General features: G+C 36.5%; 1 protein-coding gene across 1 annotated transcript; it reads right to left on the reverse strand.

The window, feature by feature from the left end:
* Positions 1-228: 228 nt before the first annotated feature.
* LOC138712984 (glutamate receptor U1-like) lies at positions 229-22,299 on the reverse strand. Its single transcript, XM_069844667.1, has 7 exons — positions 21,924-22,299; positions 19,640-19,743; positions 16,313-16,489; positions 12,583-12,818; positions 6,668-6,885; positions 3,070-3,332; positions 229-554 (listed from the first exon to the last, which is right to left on the reverse strand). The coding sequence occupies exons 1-7, from the start codon at positions 22,251-22,253 to the stop codon at positions 275-277; spliced, it is 1,608 nt and encodes a 535-aa protein (XP_069700768.1). The 5' UTR covers positions 22,254-22,299; the 3' UTR covers positions 229-274.
* Between the last annotated feature and the right edge of the window lie 374 nt (positions 22,300-22,673).

A 22,673-nucleotide genomic window follows, 5' to 3' on the forward strand; every position in this document is an offset into this window, starting at 1 on the left:
AGGCAATAGCCAATAAGCAAGCCCATTAAATCCCTGAAGGACAGGATCTCCTACTTATCAGTAGGGCTAGCTCGGCAGAACTCAAAGAGTGAGCTATACCCTGTGAGCTTCTTTTTTTTCTGTGTGTTTTTGCAGATAATAAAAAAATAAAAAATAGGCGTTTATAGTTATAAATATATATTTACATAAATAATAAATAAATAATTTAATTAATAAAAGTGCTTAGTCATTATTATGTAGTAACATACTGTAGTCAAACAGAAGTTAACTAGCGTCAGTGGTCAGTGGATGTGTTGTCCAAACAGCCACAAACATAATTCAGCAGATTTCGAGAACCGCTAGGTCCTGCAGACCTGGACTCTTTGTGTCTCAAATGTATCTCAATCGTGAGCACCACCACAGCGATGAGCACGCCCGACGCAAGAACAACCAAAATGGGCGCCACTTCGCTCACAGTCACGCTGGCTAGCTGGCTGTCTGTGTCGGCTGTATCGTCAGCGAATTCTCTGTGACGGATTGCCTTCAGTATCCCACTGCGGTGCATGTCGCGAATACTGCAACACAAACGTTCAACAATTAGTTATGGGCATAAGGGAGGAGAGGTAAAAACGATCGAATTCACTCCTGTAATATTTCGGACGTAGATGCTGTGCTTACATAACGGGTAACTACTGCACTGTCTTAGAAAAACGTTTTTTGACAGATACTGTTTTGTTTTGTCCCAGTGTGCATGATCAGACATACAACGAAACAAAACTGATTTTATTACCTCAACTAGTCCTTTCCTTTTGAACCAGGTCGCTTGTCCTCTGATCATGCACACTGTCTTCTTTCTGGGACATAAAGTATCTGTGCGACAAAACTTTTTTATAAGACTGTACAAGAACTTCGCTTTTCTTTCGCATAGGGATGTACGAAACTAATACAAATTAATACGATTCCATCTTTTATTTCACTTAACAAAGATGTTTGAACAGTATAACCCCCAGTGCTCAGGTCACTTCGGAGTTTACCAGCGAAAGAAAGGGGATGAGGGAAGTATTAAAAGCAAGTCTCCAGGTCCCGTTACTGTTGTCGCTTGCACGAACAAGTCACGCGTACTTTGAAGTCTCTAATTCCTTTTCACACCCCTCTTTTTGAGACAATACACAGTCGGTTTTTCCCGATCTCTGAAAGAAAGTAGAGACAGTCCTTCTGAAATAAGTTGTTTTAAGTTTGCTCCAATCACTTCAGTAGAAGTAGAAAGATCTTTTTTCCAGCATGAAAAACGTTCTCTGTGACAGGCGGCTCACTATGACAGTTGACAACTTAAAAAAGCATCTTGTTGTGACATGTAACCAAGGAAAGTGAGTACCATATGAGATAGTTTATTAAGTATTTGTCTATTTTTATCTGTTTCCATTAATAATAAATGCATATTTCACTGCCTATTTTTACTATTTTAGTGCCTATTTTAACCAAAATAAATGCCTAAACATCCGGGCTCTATTTATAATGAACGCTAGCCGTAGTGAACATATGAATGCCTGTATTTCGTATTTAACTTTATTTGTATTATATATATTATTTTAATGTACCGAAGTACATATGATATTTCCATGCAGATATTCTGCGTCATCATACGATGAAAGAGTAATGGAACGGAGAGTGCACCTCAGCACATGTGTGGACTTCGGTCCTACGTTCATAGAAATCTATGACGTAGTGCAGAGGGCGGCCACTAGAGGGAACCCAAGAGTTGGAGCTTAATCTGAGACGATTCTATCCGACGCCAGGGTTGTATCCGGTGTGGCTTAGTGGATAAAGCATCAGCACGTAGAGCTGAAAACCCGGGTTCAAATCCCGGCGCCGGAGAGAATTTTTCTCCGTTCCATTACTCTTGGTCAGGATGAGTCTTACTATATTATGGGTAGAATGAATACTATTACTACATAAATGTAGAGCAGTTACGAGATGATAGACCAGGCCTGCAGAACTCGCAAATTAGGGAAACTATGACGTCAGACTCCACTTCTATTGGGGATGATCGACTTCCGCCGCGAGAATGAATGTTGATGCAGCCGAGCGTAACTAGAACGCCGTGACCGCACAGGCAGAAAAGGTGGGTGGGATAAAAGAGGGGAGGAAAGCAGTCGCTCTCAAGAGGTACAGTTATGCAGACCTGTGATAGACTATTAGACGTGTACGCGCAATATTTTTCATCGGACTCATTTTATTAAAAAAAAATTTTTTTGCAGGCAGTCGTGGATTCAAACATTGCCAGCATCTTAGCTGCGAAGTTACGTAAGTTAGGTGACTTTTCGTTAGGTAATAATTAATACAATTCCTTGCCGGTTTTACCTGACATTTGGGAAAAGAGTACACCCCTATTGTTCTCTATGACTCGCTTATGTGTTTGAAATACGATAAATACTGGGTGTTCAGTTCAAAATGTGTCATAGCTCGCTGTATGCCGTCACGTGGCTAGCCGATGAGCCTAGAGAATTCAATCTTCCTACACTTCCGCAGAGGTGTATAACCTAAGAGGCAGAGAAGTTGCCTAGCAAGTACGGCGTTCATTCTGAAGAGTACGTACCGATACGTACGGTAACGCCGGTAGTGGCAGGAATGTGAACTGTTTGGAAATACGTACTGTCGGGATATGGGGAGAGGGTTAAGACGATTGCTTACGTATTTGTTGACATTAATTTCGACGGTCAACATGGACACGGAGCATTTGATTTGTGTTGTGGAATGTTATCGTACGCAACCGATGATAACAAATACCCTGCTTACGACTTGCCGGCGCAAAACACAGTTCGAAAGAGGTTATGGTAGCACACAGATCGTACAGACCGCCATCTGTTGCTACGACGTTCAAGTTATACCGTACACGTTCTCAAGTTCAGATTGAAGAACGCCTTAAATAATAGGCAACTTCTCTAACATATAAGCTGAAACTCGCTTCAAATCGGTGACCCAACAACAGTGATCATGACACACTTTGAAATGAATACCCAGTATATCAGACTGCATTTTCAACTAGTAGTAAAGATGGCTGACAAATATCAATATAACACTAATACTTACGTACGTCTGAATATTCTTAAATATTGACTCCTTTTCTGAAAAACCATTGTAAGCGCGCAAGGGATGTAGGCTTTCTTCACTTTTTGAAGTGCGCACTTGAGCCTCTTTGAATTGTCGAGTGCTACAGTGTCGTAACTAATAGAAGCATAGAATGATTCTTCGCAGATCTTCTCGAGTCCCTGTGACATGTTGATAGGAAGAAATGCCTCGTGGGTGGCTATGTGTTTCAGGTACACATTCCTCAATGTTGGATCGTTGGACATCTGAAACATTTCATAAATGAGATAAAACAGCTGACAAAGTGTGGATTTTTCAACACTGACCGAACATATTATATGATCCCGGATTTATGAATAGTGGTTAGAGCAGGCATGTCAAAACCCTGCACATTGTGCAGTCGCGCACATTGTGCACTTGTCTCTGTGCGATGTGCAGTTCCTATTCCCCTACCTGGAGGGAGTGAATCGGCTTGGAGGGGAACGCGACAGGGCTGTACATTACCTGCAGTAACAGATCAGCTTTGGTTTCAGTAACACAGATCAGTACGGGTGCACATTGAGCTGTGATTGTGAATGCGTTATGAAAAATAAAGTGAGGAGTCCACAGATATGACGAAGAAGAGAAATCACGATCATATAACGTAACTGTTATGATGTTTTCCTCAGCCAACAGTAATTATTTTAAAATGTAAGGCTTTCATCAGCGCATGTGGACCTAATAGTGATGTGAGAATTTAAATCAGATTAGTATTCGCCAGCTCTTATTTCTTAATTAGTACTCTCACGGCAAGACAAACATGACAGTGATGTTGTTTTGGAGTCTGTACTAACACAGCCATCAATGGTTAGACGACTTACAACTTTTATTTGATAAGCTGATAAGTGATGAGAATACTGAGTGAAGAATACTTGTGAGGGTCTTGAGGGTTGTAAGGGAAGGAAGAAAGCAACTATTTGTAAGGCGGAAAATTTTTCTGGAAAAATAATACATAATGGCGAATTTTCCATCTCATGTTACTATATTATCTTAATATACTTACGTTAATAAATCTTTAAACCTGACATAAAGAAAATGTCCTCGCTTCACAGCTTGTGAAGTACTCTTTCAACTCAATTCAGTAACGCTCCCAACTTGCTGATACGTGCTCTCAACGTTTTCCAAATAAACTATATATAAATTTAAATTCAAGCTTAATTTATCCAATTTGTTAATAATAATGTGAATTAATATTAACATATAACATTGTAAAAGCCTCACAATGTCCTGTTGCATGTAATTGGGAGTAAAATATTTTCTTTCTTAGCATTTGTGCACCAATGGTCCCAATAATGCTTGAGTAACAATGAAAGAGTATTACTTTGAAATAATAATTAGTACCTACTACGTAAAATGAAATACTATGTTCGTTTTCTGTTGTTTCGAAATTACTGCAATATTTGTATTTTCTTCAAATTCTGTATACAAATCATGTAAATAAATTATTCTTTACAAACGACTGCATTGTGAATTGTAACTGAGTAAGTCTATTGTTTCTTGTGTTACAATTATTGTCAAATATAGACACTGACAATAATTGTGTTTTTTCTTCTGCTAAGTAGGGTAAACATTGTTAATTTCATGGCAGTGGTTATTACGTGATACTTTTTCTTTGCTCTTTTGTAAACTAACCAATGGTGTTACGAGATCCAAATTTCCGCCAGGGGATTGCATATGTTGTCCAGTTTCCAGAAACATACAGCTAAGCTTTGTGTGACTAATGTAGTTGCTTCAGTGAGCTTTTATGTTTGGAGAGAGCAAGTTTGCGTCGACTTCTCAGGCATAAAAATTTTGTGGATGTTTGTAATTACATTACAGGCTTATTACTAAAGGTAAGCAAATGATATTTGGTACAAAGATTTATTGTATCTTCATGACATTTTAGGAAATGTTTTTGGAATTTTAGATACATCTGTAGTCGCCATATAGGCTTAGCTTTACTGATAGAAATCTTAGCTGTTTGAGGCGAAATTTTGTTGAGTATTAAGTGTTACAATTTTTAAAATAGTATGAAATGTATTACAATAGGAATTTTAGAAATCTGAAGATAAGATGTGATAACAAAAAAGAAAACGGAGACGCAATGGGTTCAGTGTAGCTTCTGTTTGATTTGTTATCATGCTATGTGTTAAGATAAGTGCTAGATGATTTGCAAGAATTGTGACAGAAGATGGAACATGGCTCCACCATTTTGGACCGGAGACAGAGGCAGACAATGGAGTGGCATCATGCAAATTCACCAAAGAAATAGAAATTCAAAACTACACCTTCGGCAGGAAACATTATGGCTACTGTGTTTTTCGATTCAGAATGACTCTTGCTTGTAGACATCATGCCACACGGAACCACCATTAATTCTGACGGGTATGTTGCAACTCTCAAGAAACTTCAAGTTCGACTGAGTCGTGTTCGACGACATCGGGAGAAGCAGGATGTTCTGCTATTGGACGACAACGCACAGCCATATGTCAGTCACAAGACCACAGACCAGATCAGAAAATTCGGATAGACAACAGTGAAACATCCGCCTTACAGTCCTGAACTGGCACCGTGCGATTACCATCTCTTTGGTGAACTGAAGGATCCCTTCGCGGAACGAGGTTAGAAGATGACTCCCTTGTGCACGCTGCTAAAGAGTGGCTCAGACGTGTTGGTCCAGACTTTTACCGTGCTGGTCTACAGGCCCTCGTTCCTAGGTTACGTAAGGCAGTTGAAAGGGACAGGGACTATGTGGAAAAGTGACATTTTGTTCCTTAAGGATGCATCTACATTCTGTGAAAATAGCAAAGCTGTAGGATAAAAATATAATTTTTAAACAAACGTTATGCATTACTTTTGGAGTTACCCTAGTAATATAGGCTATAGTAAAGTCCGTAATAAAAGCGTTCACCCTTTCAGGACAAAGAAGATCCCTTTTCAATTTCAATTTTTCCTTTGATTTCATTCTTATTATGTGTTGATATGTATTTCTATGTTTTCTTGCTATGAATATTAGACGGAATTACTTTGTTTGAAGTCTTGTAACAATAAATGAGAATTTCATTTGACTTTAATGAATTTTTCCACAATTCTTCTACCTCTCACGAAATTATCAATGCAATATCACGAAATTACCAAGGTTATCACGAAATAACCAAACTTTCAGCTTAAGTTGTAAAAGTGGTTTTTGGCACATATTCAAGAACGTATCCAATCTTTCATGTCTCCAGATTTGTACAGCAAGTTATCGTCATTTAGATGAAAAATCGGAATAAGGATATATCTACACATTTTCATTTTAAATTAGTTTTCATGAAATTATCACGAAATTACCCATGTTTACCCTATGTTTATAATGTCCAAATGTCAATTTAATTGAACACTAGAAGCGCAGCATAGATTCTTGTACATCCCTCCCGCTAAGAACTGGTAAGAGCAACACGTGAATGACGCAATCTGCACAGAACGGCGTTCCGCGCACATACACTGCACTTTCAGTGTCTGATTTCTGACATGCCTGAGTTAGAGGAATGACGAAGTTCTCAAATAAGCGAGATAGCGTCGAAAAGGATTGAAAACTTACCTTAAAATACATGAATTGTGCGCCGTTAGCTCTCATCCCTAGCTGATATCTCCCGTCTCTCAAGAATCCTTCGAAGTCCTCAAAAGGCATTTCATACACCTTGATCAGTACATGAGATATGAGAGATGCGGAGTAGCTGGCCATCATGACGACGGATGTGAGGTAAATGGTGAGGTATATGATCCTGCAAGGAAGAGACACTGGGGTTCTGCTATGACCTGCCAAATATAGAAACAGACATAGATTACATATATTTGTATGCCAGGTAACAAAAAACGATCAGCTAATGAATCCAACATGATCGATCGTGGTTTACAAAAAAAGCTAAAGCACGCATAATTTAACATTACAAGCTGGTCATATTTCCTCGTTACAAAAACGGAACGAAGTTCATACAGGGTGTATCAAAACGGATGGCGCATACTAAAACGGTTGAACGTACATGATAATAGAAGCAAAAAAGTCAAACGAGCCGTTTGCGAGAAAATTACGGATGTATGGTTAAAAGCCGTCACTGATGCCATTGTTTTTAACATCGTATGGTTCACTCCTTGCGCACTAGAAGCGATCCTATGCTCTTTGTTTACAAAGCTGAACATTGCCGAGAGGTGGAGCTGTAATCAAACCATACACATATCACCGTCCTTCGCAAGTCTCTCGTGGCTCCGACTTAAAGAACGTAGAACTTTACTCTCTTTGTCTTTACTCTTTCGAATTCTGCACACTTCAACACCAAATTACCTTTCGTCTCGTTTCTCTTATCTATACTCTAACCACGACGTAAATACCAGATCACTTATCTGTGGCACGCTAAGTATACCTCTTCATAGAACATCTTGTTATTCATCATCTTTTACAATATCCACCTCGCGTCAATGGAATTCCTTGTCACAAAGTATTAGGGGCTGCAAGACAATAAACACCTTTAAGAATAGCTTAAAAGATAACCTTATTAGCATTTCACTCCAATCATACTGATTTAAACTATCACTGACTACATTGTTACTTTTTTCTTTAGACATCATCCTGATTGTGCTGTATTTTAATTGTCTCGTAATAATCTCTTTCTATTATCTAATATTATTTGAAATATATTAACATTCTATGTATTTTAGTTTAATTCTGCTACACAGTTTATTTCAGTGTTTAATTAATAGTTCATAGTATTTTATTGTTTAATTTGTAAATAACTTTTGTATACATGTAACTCTCATCTAAATCAAATTGTTGGCTTCTTTGTAAGTTCATGCATATGTATATACACTTTTTGCTGGTTGAGTGGAAGAGAAGGTCTTACGGCCTTAACTCTGCCAGCTAAAATAAATCATTATTATTATTATTATTATTATTATTATTATTATTATTATTATTATTATTATTATTATATACACGCGAAATGTGACTGATACCGTTTGAGACTGTGTACTATATCCGTCCTGTATTTCTGCGTGTATGGTTTGATTATAACTCCACCTCTCGGCAATGTTCAGTTTTGTGAACAAAGAACACAATGCGCAACGAGCAAATCATACGATGTTACAAGCAATGGTCGACCTGGTTGGCGAGTTGGTATAGTGCTGGCCTTCTATGCCCAAGGTTGCGGGTTCGATCCCGGGCCAGGTCGATGGCATTTAAGTGTGCTTAAATGCGACAGGCTCATGTCAGTAGATTTACTGGCATGTAAAAGAACTCCTGCGGGACAAAATTCCGGCACATCCGGCGACGCTGATATAACCTCTACAGTTGCGAGCGTCGTTAAATAAAACATAACATTTTTTTACAAGCAGTGACGTCAGTGACGGCTTGTAACCACACATTCGTAATTTTCTTGCAAACGACTCATTTTTACTGGGACTTTTTTGTTTCTGTTATAGTGTTATAGTGTATTTTGAACCGCCATCCTTGATACATCCTGTATAGCATTCTGTATTCTAGGAAAAAGTGATAAAACGTTCTGTTGCATGGAGAAATAGGTCGAATTGTTAGAAATAGAAGAAGAAAAAACACTTTATGTAGAGAGAGCTTGTTCAATACGAATTTCCATAAACTAGCTATACAAGATGGAAGATAACCACTGCACCAAAATGAAACTGGTAATAGATCGTGAGGAGAGGTTTGAAAAATCTTAACAAGTTTTTTTCTGACATTCATCGTTTTAGAGGAAATCGTTATGTTTCTATAAAGCATTCTGCAACGTCACGGCTACTGCAATAACTCTAGCAAGCGAGGCCTGCGCTGTGGCAGTTCAAGACGATGCAAACCCGCAGCAGACGTAAACAAATGCAACTCCTAGCATTCATCTCCCTCTCTCTTTAGAGAATAATGTACTGTAATGGAATTGTGGCTCTGTAATCTCAATTTTAAACGGATAGACGTATCTTATGATATCAGAAATAAATTGTATTAATTTTTACTGACATGATTTGTCTTATATTAAATAAATAGTCTTGAAAAAAATCATTACAACACACGGTATTATTTACATGTAATTTTAGACTCAAAAAGATTAAATGATGTACCAAATTCAAAAAACAAATCGTGGAAACTGGAAATGAAAGTTAATGTTCTACATCTAGGTCAAATAAGAAAAGGGAAAACAAATAAAAAAGAAACTTTCTCGAAAATATTACACGTAATTACAAGATGTCCTTCCATTGCCAGTGACACATGATCGACAACATAGTAGAAAAACTGTCACTGACTTCTCATACTTCATTTTGAGTGATTTCGTGAGCAGCTTCAAGTACATGTTCTCCCTCTGCTGCACTGTCACAATTACGCAATACTGCGCAGCGTTGCAAGATTTATTTTAACGATTTTCGCAATTATTCAATTTAAATTCATGGCTAAACTTTAATTTGTAAAAAAAAAAAAAAAAAAAAAAGATTCAATGCATTAACTATTCAGATTATTTTTATCTATCTGCCTGTATATCAATCAGCAATTTCTCCCGGACAATTACCGCAATAGAGCGCTGCAAACATTGGGCAAAGACTATTTTTTCCTGCTTAACGGTGCTTCAACGAAAGAAGACTATAATATAAGTTTTGCTGTATTTAGCATGTAGAATCACCTCTTAAATTTTGGTGTATTGTTCCCCTTCCACTCTGTATTATAGATTCATTATTTAAATTATATAGTAAGAAACTGTTGTCATTTACATTGCACTCTTCATCTTTCTACAGGGTGATTCACGAGGAAAGGTAAAAAATTTGGGATGTGAATTCTGAAGTCATTCTGAGTCAAAAAGTTCATATGACTAGAGTTCCGTTTTCGAACGGTTACGGAGATATGGCTCTTTGATTTCACAAAAACTTCTCAGATTCCATTGTACTAACTCGCATTTAGATACAGTTAACGGACAAATTTAAAGTTTATATTCACGTATGCATATATACCTAATATTCTAGACGTCGGGGTCGATGTTTTCGCACATTTTCAAAGGCACCTCCTTCTGCTTCAATGCACTGTTGCGCTCGGGCGTGAATCGCGCTTATCGCTCGGGAGAGTGCACGTGGCTGTCTTTATGCCGCATCCAAAATACGGTCGATTAGCGCCTCTCTCGTTTCCTCGTTCCTTTGCTATGCCAAGTCTTTCATCCAACCCCATAGACAGTAAATACTCTTCGATATGGTACCCTTCTGTTCGGAAAGCGTCGTTCATATTCAGCGACGGCATGCAAGGAACTTCCATCGCACAAATCATAAACATACACAATATCGGCGTATTCCGCAGTCGAAAATTTATAAGGCATCTTGAAAAACACAACTTAACACTTCCGATAACTGTACCTGTATAACTACTGTACTGTAAGTAGCTGACTGAACTGCTGTGAACTGATAAGTGATAGTGTATATGTGTTATGCGCGGGATCTGTGTCATTACATCAGATAAGGGCAGGCGATTGGACATTTGTAATGCCCCATCACCCGGTTTGTGAGGTGAATGAACTTATCCACGTCGCTTACAATGCAGATTCCAATGTTACGTCATTCATTGCGATCGGTGACCTTGTCTCACATCTTACGTCAGCAGCATATGGTAACGTTTGATTCACATTGGGACGAAACGTTTTACCAAAAAAATGCACCTAGCTCCGCCATCGTTCGAAAACGGACCTATGTTCACATGAACTTTTTCACTCAAAATGGCCTAAGACAGCGGTGGCGAAAATGTAATCTTGCGCCGAGCCACTGTGTAACTTTCAACGTGCATAGCACCTATGGAGGGAGGCGGACACCCAAAGGGGAAGTGAAGCAACTGTCTGACTTATTAACGGATTTTCATTTTCCTTACGTCAAGCACTTAAATACAATTTTATACAGTACAAGGCTACAAACTAATGTTTAGTACGTGTAACGAAGAAAGAAATGAACAATATCACAACCTAAAATTAACTGTCTTCAGAATGTCTCTGCGACAAAGTTTCAAAATCAGGAATTATGTCACTTACTGCCAGTCGTAGTTGATCACGAAGGTATTTGTCTGTCAGTCGTGATCTAAATTTGGTTTTTACTATTTTCATTGTTGAAAATAATTTTTCACAATCGTAAGTTGTAGCGAACATGGCTTCAACAGAGCAAGCGAAAGAACGAAGCTTCGGATATTTATTTTTTGGCAAAGATTTGAAAGTTCAACATTTGTCAAGTCCTTACATCTAGCTTTCATTTGACATCACATAGTAAATCAGTGAGTTCAAATTGAAGAGCTAACCGCATTATTCGTACATCTGCTGAAAAAAGGTCGACGTACAGAGATGATGATGATGATGATGATGATAACAACAACAATAACACTTAACCTTTTAATGTTTCATCAGTAACATGTAGTAACTTATAATGCCGTTTTATGTTATACAACCGTTTTCCTCGTAATACTTGTGAACAAATCATACATTTAATATTCTCTTCATATTGACAGCAAAAAAAGTGTCCTCCCATCCTACTTGGAACTTTCGTACATGGTTTCTGGTTTCGAGAGAAACATACGCCACTCGCAGGTCAGAAACAAATACAAATGGAACGAAGTTTGACTCCAGTGAGTGAGAGGGTGGGGGTTGGCGGAGGTTAGAAGCAAGCGAAATGCACAGCTATCACTGCGAGCCAAATGTCTCGCGAGTCACGTTCTCGCCACGGCTGGCCTAAGATATCGTATACTAAATTTTTCATCTTTCCTCGTGAATCACCCTGTATAATCTTTTGCAATTCATTTTATATTTCAGATGTGTCTAGTAATATCATAAAATAATGTTATAAATTTTCAATCAAAGACACAACTAACTGCAAATGTTTATTTGCTACATGAATATAAGCTATATAAACGTTTTCGCCTTGTGGGGCATCATCAGATATATTAAAATTATGTGATCTGAACTTAGATTAAATTAGATTTATAAAAAGCAAAAACGAACAGTGTGTAATACATGGTGATAAAATTTCATGAGTTATACTAATTGTAACAAGAAATAAGATAAAATGATGAATTTCAATGTAGTGTAAATTCAAATATGATTAAAATTGGAATTGTGTGTACATATAACTCATGTTACATTATAATACGTATTTATCAAATAATGTTATGCAAATTATGATCATGTTAAAATGAATAAATGGATAAAATCTTGGGTTAAAGTTATTCAATGTTTAGAAAATGACACGTCTTGGAGAACTGTGTATCATACCGAAGTTTGCAGTAGTCGATGTTGTAGGTTGATTGTGATGTTCGTATAAATTATCATTCATATACTGTAAACATAAAAGTATGATTTGTTTATACAAATTATGAGCATTATTTAGTGATCAAATATTCCATGATTGAAAATTCTTTGATTGAAAATTTATAACATTATTTTATGATACTGTATAATCTTATTGGAGATGAAATAAAACGTGGAGTGAAATAGTTGTACAGCACACCTGTATAGCAGAAAGCGGCAAATGCACAGAGTAATGATTGAAAGAAGCTGAAGTAATTATCCACATGGACCACTGTACTGATGTGCTTGAACCAAATCTTCTCTGTCAGCCACAGCGAGGTGGCCAGGAAGAGCAAGGAGACGCTCCAAGTGAGCCACAGTTCTAGTTGGAAAGGCGTGAAATAGCCGTTCCAAGTTTGTTCAGACGTTTCGGGCTTCTTGATGAACATGTAGCTTCTGAAATGATAGATTTAATAGGGAATCACGAAGGAGAATTTTGGCAAGGCATGAAATCATAGAGGAAAAATTCTTAATCACTCTTTTCTAGATCAAAGAAAACAGGAGTTATTACTTTTCAGAAAGTATCCTAAATGAAAAATGTTAGACATAAAGTCAATAAAAAATCGTTAACCATGAACGTAATATTTTGAGATAAATATTTTGAGCTATTCAGGTTTCTATCAAATTACAATAAACAGTTATGTTATAAAATAGTACATTACGCAACGAGCCTATAATGGTAGTAATTAAGACGCGAGTATGTTTATGAAACGAGCGCAAGCTCGTTTCATAATTTTCAAACGAGCGTCTTAATTACCATTATAGGCAAGTGTCATACGACTTTTTATGCTCGACCATATTTCTAACTTGAAATTATTCATAAGTATTCATGTTATTCTTATCTGACTGGGGAGCGGAACTGACCTTGTGCAATATCTCGTAAATTGTGAGAAGTGCGCAGACGCGAAAGTATTGTTTTTTTCCGAGGGACAAATGGCATTGACCTTGATATAATCTAGAGAGTAAAATGAACATTAATCTTGATATAACCTTGAAATTGATTTAGACATTGAAAAACGAGATGACAAATTGAATTTATTTGAATATTATTTACAATTAACGCTAATTATTATAGTAACAGAACATAACCTTCTGCGACAGTATTGGATTTCCAGCCTCCGTGACGTTTCGCTAGTTGTCTTTCGATTGCATATCCGAGAATAATCGATACTTGGGCTTTCATATTGCTACAATGGTGTTTTCTGATTGGTGGAACACCTGAACTTTACTGAATAGGTGCACTTTAATGAGGTGCATTAAAGGGCTGCTACCAGGTGTATAATTACTACATTTCGGCATGGTCGAGCATAAAATAAATTATAATTATTGAAGCAAGCGGCTTCGAGCTTTTTTGAGAGCAGACTGGATGATAAAGGCTTCTCAACCGAATAATAACAACAGGCATTTCCCATATTTATTCTGCGTTTAATTTCCTCCCGAGTGTCATTTATATCTGTTACTGTTGCTCCGAGATATTGCAATTTTTCCACTTTTTCAAACATCAATAAAATTTTGTTCGTTCATTTGTTTGTACCTACGTGATATTAACAGGAAGTGCATATACAGGGACATCATTTTATTTTTACTGACATTTTTAATATTAACCTGGCTATACCTTTGGATTAACGGTTGAGAACCTGAAACACCGTTTGCTACCCCCTTTCACGATGGAGTTCGATGATACTGGCATAAAATACAAACAAATCACTTTACTAGGTATAGGAGGGAAGAAAAATAGTTCATCCATTTACGTAAACTAGGAAATATCGCGATTTTGAGTTTGATAATTTTCATTAAGTTTTTGTTTAATCAAAATACAGTACAGTATTAACAATGAGTGTTTTTAATCATGGACTGAGTTATTCATTCGAACGTATTCATTATGCAGTGTATATTATACTTCTACAGCACATTAGCGTACAATATAGAGAATGAAGTTGAATTGAAAAATAATCATAATATGGATATTTAAACACATTTTTGAAAATAGTGGCCGTTCATTTCGATATAGGCTTTAGTTCTTTTGTGCATATTATCGCACTATAGACTATTGCATCTAATTCCAATTGCCAGTTTCGTCCTTCGTACTAGTAACTCATGTTGAAATAATTCTGTACCTGCCCTATAAAAGAGTACCTTACGTACTGTAAATTCAATCTTCACTTCTGCCCGATCCGCACAGATACAATTACTCAGACATGCTATCTACTGTCCGTCCAAGTGGTTATGTCGCAGGATCGTAGAAAGGGGGGAAATCACGTGATAGTTAATTACTTAACGATGCCTTTTTGTTTAAGTTATTTTAAACAGTTGTATAATATTATGTAGACGTCCAATTCCTAAAAGAAATTAATGTTTTCAGAAAAGAGCTAAGACTACCCAGCCACTATCCTTCACAGAAGGGCGAGCAGAAACAGGTGGGAGAAATCGGGATGCGACGCAGGCAAACGGACTACAGTACCTGTGGGAAAATATGATCCAATATTGAAAGCTCTTTCGTCACTGCGAAACGCGAACATATTTCTGGAACGTACTATACTCACTAAATCAGTACTGTTTACTATATGCGGCCTTGGTTCTGTGTGGAGGACAGTTGGAACTTCATTAGTAGAAGGGGTGGGAGTGAAGTACATTAAAAAACTCAGGTACAATAAAAATTGAAGTAAAAATAAAATGATATCCCTGTGTATTCGGATCGTATAAGTAGAATAAGAAGTTAAAACTAGGCCTTTGTTTGGAAACTGGAAATGTACTGTTCAAATCCTGCTTGGGACAAGTTACCTCGTTGCGGCTTTTCTCAAAGGTTTTCCCTCAACCCAGTAACATGAAATGCAGGGTAACTTTCGGTGTTGGATCCTGGACTCATTTCGCTAGCGTTATCTATCATCTTCATCTTATTCAGACGTTAGGCCTATATAACCATACGAGTTGAAAAAGCGTCGTAAAATAACCAATTATATATAAAGTATTACGGGTTAGATATCTGTGGTTTTAAGCCAAAAGTTGATATGTCCATAGCTTTATTATTGGACATATCAACTTTTGGCTTAACACCACAGATATATCGGTCACGTTATCCAAAATTAAAAGAAGGCAGATTATCCTAGCCATAGATATAATAATATTTTTACTGCTTATCGACAAGGAAAATAATAATGTTGAGAAGCTTTCATCATCCAGTCTGCTGTCAAAAAATCTGAAAGTTAGAATTTATAAAACAGTTATATTACCGGTTGTTCTTTATGGTTGTGAAACTTGGACTCTCACTTTGAGAGAGGAACAGAGATTAAGGGTGTTTGAGACTAAGGTGCTTAGGAAAATATTTGAGGCTAAGAGGGATGAAGTTACAGGAGATTGCAGAAAGTTACACAACACAGAACTGCACGCATTGTATTCTCCACCTGACATAATTAGGAACATTAAATCCAGACGTTTGAGATGGGCAGGGCATGTAGCGCGTATAGGCGAATCCAGAAATGCATATAGAGTGTTAGTTGGGAGGCCGGAGGGAAAAAGACCTTTAGGGAGGCCGAGACGTAGATAGGAAGATAATATTAAAATGGATTTGAGGTAGGTGGGATATGAAGATAGAGACTGGATTGATCTTGCTCAGGATAGGGACCGATGGCGAGCTTATGTGAGGGCGGCAATGAACCTCCGGGTTCCTTAAAAGTAAGTAAGTAATCCTGTAAATATAATGATGAATATCTTTTCTAATTTTCAACTTAAACTTGTCACCATCCTCATGTCATTCTATCGTCGGAATAATGAATTTCTCCAATTCCGTAAAAATTAAGTTCTGCCAGGCTGTCTGAATTTCCAGATATGTTGTAGGGGACATGTCTTAAGGCATTCGAAAATGAAGCAGGCACTTAAGGACGAGTTCACACCTATATTGATTTACTTCAGTAACGAAGTTCACATAAGGCATCCGGTCTCCATTCCAGATGAAGTCAGCATTCGTCACCTCCACCACGTTCCTCATGACGAGGCCCATCAGTCCGTTCCAGGAGCCGTTCGCTTGGTACGCGCCGTACGTGTGCTTGTCTGGCTTGTAGTAGTCGGATCTGTGGACAAACCGTTCATGAATTATTAACAAGTGTTGTACTGGTGTTACACTGATCATTTAAGTCCTTTAACTTTGTTAAGAAGCAAGACCAACCGATCACTTAATTAGCTAGCCATCTTCCCACTCAGTTAATTAGTCAGCACACAAACCAACAATTGAACCAAACACCCAATCTATCAGTTAACCAAATGATTCATTAACCAAACACCTATCCAGTCAGCCACTTACCTACCCAACCGGCTGATCATCAAATCAACAAATCAAAAATAAATCAACAATTGAACCAAACAGTCAATAAACCAACCAAATAACCAATCAGCCAACTAACCAAACGACTAACCGATCATCTAACTAGCCAGTCACTTACCTACAAAACCAATTGATCATCAAATGAACCAACAAATCAACAATTGAACAAACAATCAATAAACTAACGAAACGATGAACCAAATAACCAATCAGCAAACTAACCAAACGATCTAACCGATCATCTAACTAGTCAGTCACTTACCTACAAAAACTAACTGATCATTAGATGAACCAACAAATCTACAATTGAAGGAATCAATAAACTAATCAAACAACCAACAAATAAGGAATCAGCCAACTAACCAAACGACCTAACCGATCATCCAACTAGCCAGCCACTTACGTAAATAATAAGCTGATCATCAAATCAACCAATAAATCAGCAATTGAACCAGTGAATAAACTAACCAAACCATCAATCAAGTAATCAATCAGACAATTAACTAAACGATATAACCAATCATCTAACTAGCCAGCCACTTACCTACACAACCAACTGATCATCAAATCAACCAATGAACCAACAAACCAACAATTGAACCAAACAACCAACCAAATAACCAATCAGTGAATTAACCAAACAACCTAACCGGTTATCTAACTAGCTAACTATTTATCCATCCAACCAATCGATTAGCAAACCAAACCAAGCTAAACGAACCAAGTAAAGAACTAATCAGCTAATAAACCAAATAACCAATCAACCAACTAGCAAAATAACCGAACGGCCGATTATGTCACTAGCTAGATATCTACTCACTGAGGCAATTGACGACCTAACATTCTAAAATGTGCTAAGTGCCAAAAACAATTTTCTGAGATATTGATGAAAAAAACACTGCGAAATGCATGTTGAGATACCCACAACACCGTCTTTTGACGCACGAATGAGTCACTTACAGTTGAGCTAAGACAAAGACAATTATTTAATATGATATTCTCGTATGGATGTTCCTCCCATAGATTGACTGAAATTAAATTTGAAAAATTGGCGCTTACCACATTTAGAATGTTAGGTCTTCAAATGGTCAACAATTAAAGCAAATATAATCATTTACAATTCATGTTGGAAAATGTTCAGCTAAGCCTCGTGTTAATAACATATATCAAAATATGATTAATTATGTATTCCGTCAATATGGCTTAAGCATTAAATTACATATGAAAGAAAAACATATGATAGAAAATACTGATGTGTTACATCCTATTTAATCTTGATACTAACGTTTTCGCCCCTAATTCTTCAGGTACAAGATATAAATATCATCAAAAATCAATTACAAACAAGTTTTACATTTGAAAATGCCATGGCTAGAATAAAATATGACATAGTGACAATATTATCCATACCAACATTAAATGTCCTGTCAAAATATTAAAAACAAATTTAATTAAAAAAAAATGTGAATTTGTTTAGCTATACAAAGTAGATCCCCTTGTATGGTATCTCAAATATATTGTGTTGTTGCCACATTTAATAATATTAGGTTTTAATTTAGTATTTTTATTGACTTTATTGGCAACAACACAATATATTTGAGATACCATACAAGGGGATCTACTTTGTATAGCTAAGCAAATTCACATTGTTTTAAATTAAATTTGTTTTTAATATTTTGACAGGACATTTAATGTTGGTATGGATAATATTGTCACTATGTCATATTTTATTTTAGTCGTGGGATTTTCAAATATAAAACTTGTATTGTAATTGATTTTATGCTCGACCATGCCGAAATGTAGTAATTATACACCTAGTAGCAGCCCTTTAATGGACCTCATTAAAATACACCTATTCATTAAAGTTCAGGTGTTCCACCAATCAGAAAATACCATTGTAGCAATATGAAAGCGCAAGTATAGATTATTCTCGGATATGCAATCGAAACACAACTAGTTCTGTTACTATAATAATTAGCGTTAATTGTAAATAATATTCAAATAAATTCAATTTGTCATCTCGTTTTTCAATGTCTAAATCAATTTCAAGGTTATATCAAGATTAATATTTCTTTTACTCTCTAGGTTATATCAAGATCAATGTCGACATTTGTTTCTCGGAAAAAATCAATACTTTCGCGTCTGCGCACATCTCACAATTTACGAGGTATTGCACAAGGTCAGTTCCGCTCCTCAGTCAGATAAGAATAACATGAATAACATAATTTCAAGTTAGAAATATGGTCGAGCATAAAAAGTCGTATGAAACTTGACTATAATGGTAATTAAGACGCTCGTATGAAAATTATGAAACGAGCGCAAGCGAGTTTCATAAACATACTCGCGTCTTAATTACTACCATTATAGGCTCGTTGCATAATGTACTATTAGATGATACTTATATCTTGTACATGAAGATGCCCCATTAGGGGCGAAAACGTTAGTATCAAGATTAAATAAGATGTGACACATCAGTATTTTCTATCATATGTTTGTCTTTCATATGTAATTCAATGCTTAAGCCATATTGACGGAATAAATAATTAATCATATTTTGATATATGTAATTACAAATATAATCAGCCAATGAAACAATTGACTAATCAACCAAGCGACTGACGAATTGATCATCTAACTAGTGAGCCACTTACCCACCCAGCCAATTAGTCAGCAAACCAACCAAAACCAACCAATTAATAATTTTCCCAACCAGGCAGCCATTAGCCAAGTAATCAGCCAGCCAATCGGCCAGCCTCCGATCTACCGAACCAGTGATCAACCGACTGTCCACATTGCTAAATAAAATAGTTTTAATCATTAAATTTTGAATGCGTTGAAAATGTTGATGATTGTGCTGTACGGCATTACAATGGCGGTGATGATCACACTTATGATGTACCTGAAGTTCAGTCTGTTCTCCAGATTTGTCCAGATAGCTCCAAATATCCCTCCAACTTCCACAGGCTTGTTGTTAATTTCTTTCTTAATTTTTATGTATTCTCCCTGCAAAAGAAGTAAATTAAAAGTTCATAATTAATTATTACAGGTCATTCATAATGGGGGGATTTCTTACTGAAATCCTAGATAATATATGTAACAGATAACTCCTCGCTACGTTAAAATCGGCAGCACTTTAAAGAGAACAACCGCCAGGATCGCCACCCGTCCGCCGTAAACGAACACGAGATGGCAGCACAGTCGCTAGTGCAATTCAAATGGGAATTATGACGTGACTCCTTACGTAACAACTAGATGGCAGCGTAGTAAACCTGACAAAAGTTGTTAACCTCAAAGCCTATAAACCCGATATATCTGTTATAATCCGACCATCGGTTCTGTGCCCCCGTAAGATATGCGAACTGAACCTTAATTCCTTTTCAGCCTCGGCAATTCATTTCTCTCCCTGTATTCCTATTTCTCTCTTTTCTATCTCTCTCTCTCTTTCTCTTCCCCACTACTCACAATTTTGAGCCTTCTTGCGGGACAGTTTATTTGCACTTGCAGTCCAGTGTTGTCAACTCAACATGAATACTGTAGTACGGAGTGGTGAAAGAAATATTATTACGCAAGTAATAGCATTTTGCATAAGTCAATCACCGTCATTAGACCTACTTAAATTAAATTATGAATAAGTAATAATTAACCTTACAGTATTATAAGCAATATTCAAGAGACATGACGCTGTTTGACGGAAGTTTGGCAACATCCCTATTCGGCAAGGTTCGTGGCCTTCTGTTTGACGTAGTGGGAGAGAAACGGGTGGAATGGGGTGAGTAGAGGCGTTAACTTTTCCAAGAACGATGACAGCGCTGAAGGGGCATAGATCCGATGGTACGACAATACATATATGATCTAGGCTGAAATCAATAAATATGAGTTTTTTAAGTTAAAAAGATTTCAATTATGATTCATTTAACGACGCTCGCAACTCCCGAGGTTATATCAGCGTCGTCGGTATGCCGGAATTTTGTAGGAGTTCTTTTACATGCCAGTAAATCCAAATCTACTGACATGAGCCTGTCGCATTTAAACACACTTAAATACCATCGACCTGGGCCGGAATCGAACCCACATCCTCGGGCACAGAAGGCCAGCACTACCGACTGCGCCATCCATGCCGATATGATGCTATGGCACGTGGTAAATCCCCACCCTTTTTTTTATCTTAATATTTTTCTTATCTGAAATTCATTATGGCTACTATTGTTTTCTTTCTCGTTTTCTTTTTTTCTTTATTACTACAGAAAAAAGTATTAAAAATCTGTTTAAAAAAGCAGGAAGATTACTCAACTGAATTGTTGTTTAAACATTTCAAAGTTTTCGACATTAAACAAATTTATTATTTTATTTTAAAAAATATTTTCACAAAAATCTGAGTAACTTTGAAAGGTATATACTGAAATATAGAACTAAAATATGAATTCTCTGCGTTTGTCTGAACCAAAATGTGAAACCAATGCAGCTTTTTATCATAGCATGAGTCAAGGACCCAGATTATTAAACAAATTTTATTCTAATATAATTTTAACCATGAATCCTCTCCAAATTAATGAAAAATAAAAAAAAAATTGTATTGGATTTCTAGTTAGTTCTTAAACATATTAAACACTTTTTAATCTGTATTCTCTCTCAATTTTAATTTTATTTTTGTCTGTATTGGAATCCCCTCCTGAGCACGAGTCTTACTCATTCAGGAGTGGGCTAGTTTATCTTACATTGTATTAACTTGTATTCATTTCAAACTTACTAGCAATAAAATAAATAAATAAATAAATAAATAGATAAATAAATAAATAAATAAATAAATAAATAAATAAATAAATAAATAAATAAATAAATAAGTAAATAAGTAAATAAGTAAATAAATAAATAAATAAGTAAATAAATAATTTAAATTATGGTTTATTTAGCGACGCTCACAACTGCAGACGTTATATCAACGTCGTCGGTGTGCCGAAATTTTGTCCCGCAGGAGTTCTTTTACATGCCAGTAAATCTACTGACATGAGCCTGTCGCATTTAAACACACTTAAATGCCATCGACCTGGGCCGGGATAGAACCCGCAACCTCGAGCACAGAAGGCCAGCGCTATTCCGACTACGCTACCCAGGCCGACACTGTAGAGCTAAGCTATAACTTCAACCATGCAAGAAATCTCTAGCCTGTAACTGTCATTACTTACGTTCATTGTGCCGGTCCTGAGTGCAACGCCATGGAGGTTGTTTCTTCTCTGATACAGTCCAAGAGACGGTCTGGCGAGCCCTTTGTGTTCAGTCCAGTTGCCGAAATGCTCGGTCCTTAATGGAAGAGCGGCACTGACTTGATAGACTTCTGTGAGGGCGACAACTCTGTCGTCCTGTTGTTGAGCCACCAGAAATTCACAGTCGAAGGGAATGTTGATACCAACGAAGAAGCCGTTTACCGGCATCTTTGTATCCAAGAACAGTAGCCAGAAAAAGTCGGACAAATGTGTTTTGTCTGCTATCTGATTAACAATAGGAGAGAAATGCATTTTGACTCACTTAAAATCTTTTGATAAGTATGTTATTAATTTTGAATGTGAAGTACATTAATGTTTGTGCTCAAGGTGAATATTATGTTCATTACCGTTGTCACCATTACTATATACGAGTTGATTGAATTTTTAATTCAAATTAATTCAATTTATTAAGTCACAAACAGAATTGGTAACTACTACAAACCCAAACATCATCAAATATATACTGTATATATATATGTATATATATATATATGTATATATATATATATATATATATATATATATATATATATATATATATATACACATAAAGGGATTTCGTTTCAAAACTTTAAAGTCTAAATAACTGTTTATTTCAATTAAATTACATTTAAAAATATGTCAATTTAGATATTAAGGGGAAGTTTAAAACCAGTGTTAATTGCATTGAAT

Source organism: Periplaneta americana, chromosome 14 (genome assembly GCF_040183065.1).
Source record: "Periplaneta americana isolate PAMFEO1 chromosome 14, P.americana_PAMFEO1_priV1, whole genome shotgun sequence".
Taxonomy (NCBI): Eukaryota; Metazoa; Arthropoda; class Insecta; order Blattodea; family Blattidae; genus Periplaneta; species Periplaneta americana.